Source organism: Neovison vison, chromosome 5, assembly GCF_020171115.1.
Source record: "Neovison vison isolate M4711 chromosome 5, ASM_NN_V1, whole genome shotgun sequence".
In the NCBI taxonomy this organism is placed as follows: domain Eukaryota; kingdom Metazoa; phylum Chordata; class Mammalia; order Carnivora; family Mustelidae; genus Neogale; species Neogale vison.
In genome coordinates this window covers 154354222-154360221 of record NC_058095.1, presented here as the reverse complement: position 1 = coordinate 154360221, position 6000 = coordinate 154354222, and the positions used below count along the sequence as shown (strand labels likewise).

The following is a 6000-nucleotide window of genomic DNA, read 5'->3' as shown; positions in this document are numbered from 1 at the left end:
TTAGAAGTTTGAAAGTTGTGTGTGGCTCCGTTATCAATTACAATTTGCAGTGAAAATACTGAGCCAAATCTTTTTTTTATCTACCAGGACAATCCTAATTTTAAAAAACTATTGGCTGAAATTTGCAAACCTTAAAAGGATACCACTTGTGAAGGAATAGGCATATAACTTAGTTTAAATTAAAGTAGAAGATGGTAAAAACTAGATGCTTTAATTAATGTTCCAACTGCACAAGGAAAATATTAGGGGGAAAAAAGAAAACATTCAAAGCCACAGTTACTACTCTAAAAAAAATTAGCTTATTCTTGTATTAAAAACATTAAATGAATCAAAGCCAGACAGTACTGAATTTTTACACAAACTTCTTTTGTATTTCAATGTTGTTTATTGAGGAGTGAATGAGAGACTACTGCCAGACATGCCAACGACACTTCACATTCAAGGGCTGGAAGCTGAGAAGCTTTCCAAATTGAGTCACTGCAGAAGCCTTTTGGGAAAAAACTGAAAGTGACATCAAATATGACATCTTCATGCTTGTTTTTGTCTTCAGCTTTTTTTTTTTCTTTTTTCAATTTTTAGATCTACTAGTTTGTTGGGTAGAAGGCTTCCTTCTACCCTACAAAGGGACTCACACTCCCAATTAATAAAATTAACACTAGGTGTATAGCAAATTGTTTTTAACAGACATCTACGCTGAGTAACTGATCTTAAAGCTGTTTTGTCTTAAATTTCCTTTGTCTAATGAGAGAACTTAATTTCACTTCCCTTTCAGGTTCATATGGGTGGCTTATACCAGTAGAAAAATACTCTTCAGAGCTACTGTAGGGCTTACGGGGAACCTCTTCTGTGGCACGAGAACCTGTTCAAACACCACTCTGAAACCCAGTGCTTCTCTTCCTGCTGGTGTGGCCTTGCAGAGGAAGGGCCTACACAACACAACTCTACCGCTCTCTTTGCTCAAAAACAAAACAAAGAAACCTAAACAAAAGGGTAAACGTTTATTTGGAGTTAGTTTTCTGGTGGTGATATTAAGGCCCTTCAAGCAGAGTTCAGGAGCTCCTGTATGGCTGCCTGCTGCTCGGGACTGAGCTGTGCTATGCACTCGGTCCACAATCCTCCAGAAGTCTAGGAAAAAACAGTTTCAGAAATTTAGATTCAGTGAAACGGTCATTTAGAAGCATTGTACTAACCATCATTAGGTAGACTGTAATAATGCCAAATACTTTCTTTCAAGGTAGAGTAGTTTCACGAGTATCCTTATAAAAGCAAGAAATCTGTTCATATCTTTAAAGTTCATTTATACGAAGTTTTCTTCATTTAGTCTGATCTGATAAACCTATACTTGGTAGAGGACACAGTCAAGTAAACAACAGGTAAGAATTTGGGGAGCATAAGTCATTTAAAAGACTTTGGTAGATGACAGCTTACTTACTATTCAAATCTCATCTTTTTTTTCTTCAGACAATGCAAAAAAACCCTACATGAGTATGTGCTAAGCACCAACCGGAAGATTCAAAATGTCTCAAGTTTAGGACAAATGTTTTAGTGCTAACAAAGTGAGAACACACAGACCATATATTAATTAATTTGAGCCTTGAAGATGAGAGAATATAAAAATGAAATTGGAGGGGGGCGCCTGGGTGTCTCAGTGGCTTAAAGCCTCTGCCTTCGGCTCGGGTCATGATCTCAGGGTCCTGGGATCGAGCCCCACATCCAGCTCTCTGCCCAGCGGGGAGCCTGCTTCCTCCTCTCTCTGCCTACTTGTGATCTCTGCCTGTCAAATAAATAAAATCTTAAAAAAAATTAAAAAAAAAAAGAAAGAAACTGGGTACCTATTTCTTTCTAATACAGAAGGAAAAAAAAAAGCCCCCACACCAAAACCAAAACACCTCTCAAAAACTATTTTATTGCCCCTACCACAATTTCAGCAAAACAGCTTACCTGTACTTGACGAACTACATTAGCCAGACGTTTGGCACAAGGATCTTCATGTTTAATTGCTTCATGCATTTCTCCTTCTGCAATTATACTGAATATTTTGGGCAGATTGGTATTGTTTGGGCCAAGAACGATGGGGTGATTACTGCCCAAAGAGAAGAAAGCCGTTAAAAATGAAAATTATAAGAAGAAATCACTCAAGCACTCGTACTTTCCTACATCCTTCCTCCAACATAGAATTTTGTTACACAATTTTGTTCTAAGATGACTATGCATTCACTAAAGTCATATTCAGTGGGAGGAAAACCAGCTGATTTTATTTATTAGCTCTTTAGTGTCTTGCCATGTAAATCAGGAAAAATACTTGGCTCATTTCTTAGATTTGTTTTAAGGGGCAAGGAATAGAATGTTCGAAGTGCTTTATAATTAATTTGTGACTTAGTTAAGGAAAAAAAGATTACTAAGAATAACAGTTTCTTAACACTATTTTTATTTGTATGTGGCAAAATGGTTTCCAAATAAATTTGAAGTTTGAAAGGATTTAGGGGCATTTCAAGAGTATGTTGGGAAATAAACCTTAAGCAAGTTTAATGGAAAGAAACATGATAGTGAATTTAACTAGAATTCTAGCCTTTCATTAAGAGACTTTCAGAATAGTCATTTCCAAGGGAGATGATCCAAGGGCATAACGGAGAACTGGTGGCTTCAGAGGCAGGAGCAGGTAAGGAGTGTACAGTCTCCAGGATGGCTATCACATCCCCTAACGACATTTCTCCGTGGGACACTCAAACACAGCATTTGTGTGAACAAGAACTTAAAAAGGCATGAAGGACTATGCCCACTGGCCTATTTCTACAACTTCTAAAAAAGGAGTGGTTGTAGTCCTTAGAGTTACGCATGAATAAAAGCAGTAGTTAACAGCAACAGAGCCTGTATCTGATTAATATTTAAAAGACAGGGGCGCCTGGGTGGCTCAGTGGGCTAAAGCCTCTGCCTGCTCGGTCATGATTCCAGGGTCCTGGGATCGAGCCCCACATCGGGTTCTCGGCTCAGCAGGGAGCCTGCTTCCCCCCCCCACCCCGCCTACTTGTGATCTCTCTGTCGAATAAATAAATAAAATCTTAAAAAAAAAAAAAAATTTGTTAGACAGACACCAAAGAACACGCCCTGCATGTGATAGCTTCCATGGCTTCCAGGTTGTTGCAATTCTATAGATATACTCATGAACACAAAATAGCATCAATAATGCCAGAGCCTGGGGCCAGATCTTGATTTCTGGTTCGGAATACTTTCCTTACACCACTGATTCTTGAATTCCTTCCCCTGCCAAATACCAGAATTTTAGAGGGTCAAATAATGGCCCTATCAACATTCTTCAATCTCATTCCACTAGTATGTGATATATGTCAATTACACCTTAGTAAAGCAGAAATTTAAAAAAAATCTAAAGCAGGGTGCCCAGGTGGCATCTGCCTCTGGCTCAGGTCACGATCCCAGGGTCCTGGGATTAAGTCCCGCATTGGGCTCCTTGCTCAGCAGGGAGCCCACTTCTCCCCCTGCTTGTGCTCTCTCTGTCAAATAAATATCTTAAAAAATAAAAATCTAAAACCAAATAAACAAAAAACCCCAGATAAATGGGGAGGGTGACAATATTAAAGGGGAATCTTCTTATAACATGATATTCTACAATGCCTCAACTGCCGAATTTAATTCCATAAAGAGTCAAAATTAGATCTAACTGTAAGGCAGCATTAACTGTGATATGGCTTAACATGATTTATAAAGACAACATTATTAGAAACCTATACATCTGAGGGCTATGCACAGGAAACACCGTTTTATAAAAAGAGGAAGAAAATACGGTCTAATCTGTCCTTTTTCTTACCTTTCAATCAAATCACACAAATAATTAAAAGTCTGAACAGCTTCTTCTTTATCTTCATGTAGTGGGAGCCAGGACAACCAGTGTGGCAGCACTTCTTCAACACTCACACAGTCAGGCTTGAACTTCATAATTTTCCCTACTGCTGAGATGCAGTTCTCTGTAGCATTGACATTTTCTTTGGTCTTAGAATCAGCAGACTGAATAACTCTTACCAGCAGTGGAAGTGCTTCTAAAATAGGCAATTGCAAGGAGGTCAGTTAAAACCTCACAGTTCATGCCAATATTTTTTTTTATCTATGCCCCATTATCGATTACAGTGAAGAATCAGTAGGTGTAAGGCATGCTGTGTCACTTTGGCGGCAGAACCAGACCCAGTGAGGAGAGGCAGGCTGCCCCCAACCTGGAGCACCAGCACTCACTCTACTGAAGGAGACCCTACGAGGTCAAGGTCAGGAGCCTCCAGGTTTACACTCCCGACCACTTACTTCAGCTTTTAAAAGCCTCCAGCTATATTCCTGTGCTACCCCTACAGGGATCCCAATATGTCTGGAAAGTCCTACGCTCGGGGCGCCTGGGTGGCTCAGTGAGTTAAGTGTCTGACTTCGGCAGAGATCATGATCTCAGGGTCCTGGGATCAAGCCCCCTCATTGGGCTCTGTGCTCAGTGCAGAGTCTGCTTCTCCTTCTCCCTCTGTCCCCACCCCGGCTCATGTGTGCTCTCACTCTCTCATATCGACAGAATCTTAAAAAAAAGTTAAAAATAAAAAAGTCCTCTCCTACAGCTGGGGCGTAAACCCCAAACCCGAAATGAACTGTGTTCTGGAGGACGCGGTGGAGAGGCTCAGATTCCACTCAGACTTCATTTCCGTTTCTAGAACAAAGAGGGCAATTCGTATGCACCAAAGGTGACAAGTTTGAGAAAGGGAAGGAGAATACAGCAAAAATGCAATATAACGTTTGGGGGCATGGAAGAGAACTAGGAAGTGATTAAGAGAGTGCCTGGAACCAAACAAATGTACCTGTACAAAAAGGACGGTAGTTATCTCCACCATACTGTGCCATGACTCCCAAGCCATATGCAGCTGCTTGCCTGACTTCCGGGCTGTTGTCACACACATACTGGAGCATCGGCCTTAAGAAATATTCTGCATATTTAAATGAGGCTGGACTACAGTGTTCTATGACATCATCAAAGATGCACAATCCCCATTGTCTGTCTGGCCATGGTCTATGTGGACACTATAAAAGAGAGAATCTTTTAAGCTTTGAATACCGGCGTACATAAAGAATGTAAAAAAAAACAAAAACAAAAACAAAAAAACCCCAAAACACTATTGACTATCAGCTTACATGGATATTCCTGATACAGGAAATGAAATACAACACAGTAATAATCACTTCTTGTGAATAACAATCTTCAACTTACAACAGAGATTTAATGAACTACAAGTTTAAAAGACTCTAGGAAATTTTTCTATAGAATCTCACAATCTCACATTAGCACATACCAGGAAGAACCAGCAGCAGCAGCAACTTATGTACATTTGCTTCATGAAAAAGATAATGATAATGCTGTCTTTAGGAAACAACAAGAAAGGGACGCCTGGGTCCCTCAGTTGGTTAAGCATCTGCCTTCGGCTCAGGTCATGATCCCAGCATCCTGGGATCGAGTCCCACATTGGGCTCTCTGCTCAGCGGGGAGCCTGCTTCTCCCCCTCCTTGTGCTCACTCACTCACTCTTGCTCTCTCTTTGACAAATAAATAAATAAAATCTTTAAAACAAAAACAAAAAAACAAGAAAAACTGTGAACAGGTTTTAACTTTACGTATCCACTCAACAGGCTAAGTCACATGTGCCTAAACTTTTTTAAAAACATGCTGCACTACTAAATACAAAGCAAAAGTAAAAGCCAAAGCAAGGCAAACTTCTCTTGATTGCTTTTCATGCATATTTTAAAAACTGAATACATAAGGCCATTATCCACAGTGTATGATTGCTGGTTGTACGTAACAAGGATTTTAACTGCATCCTCTAGGGTCCACCAAAATAAGTAATAATTTTATTAATTTAGCAGGGCACACATAACCTCAAATAATGAAAAGTCATTTGTAGGTCCCTGGAATGCACTGTAATTTAACTGAACTACGGAGAACCTAATTAGCAAACCTCAGGCATGT

The 6000-nt window shown here is 39.9% G+C and overlaps 1 protein-coding gene across 1 annotated transcript in view; it reads right to left on the bottom strand.

The window, feature by feature from the left end:
* Positions 1-979: 979 nt before the first annotated feature.
* The window catches only part of IPO5 (importin 5), a 41959-nt gene continuing 36938 nt past the window's right edge, over positions 980-6000 (bottom strand). Inside the window, exons 23-26 of the mRNA XM_044249988.1 lie at positions 4842-5061; positions 3824-4052; positions 1942-2083; positions 980-1125 (exon numbers count right to left, since the gene is read on the bottom strand). Coding sequence (XP_044105923.1) covers positions 1039-1125; positions 1942-2083; positions 3824-4052; positions 4842-5061 — 678 coding nt within the window. The 3' untranslated portion in view covers positions 980-1038. The remainder of the gene's footprint in view (positions 1126-1941; positions 2084-3823; positions 4053-4841; positions 5062-6000) is intronic.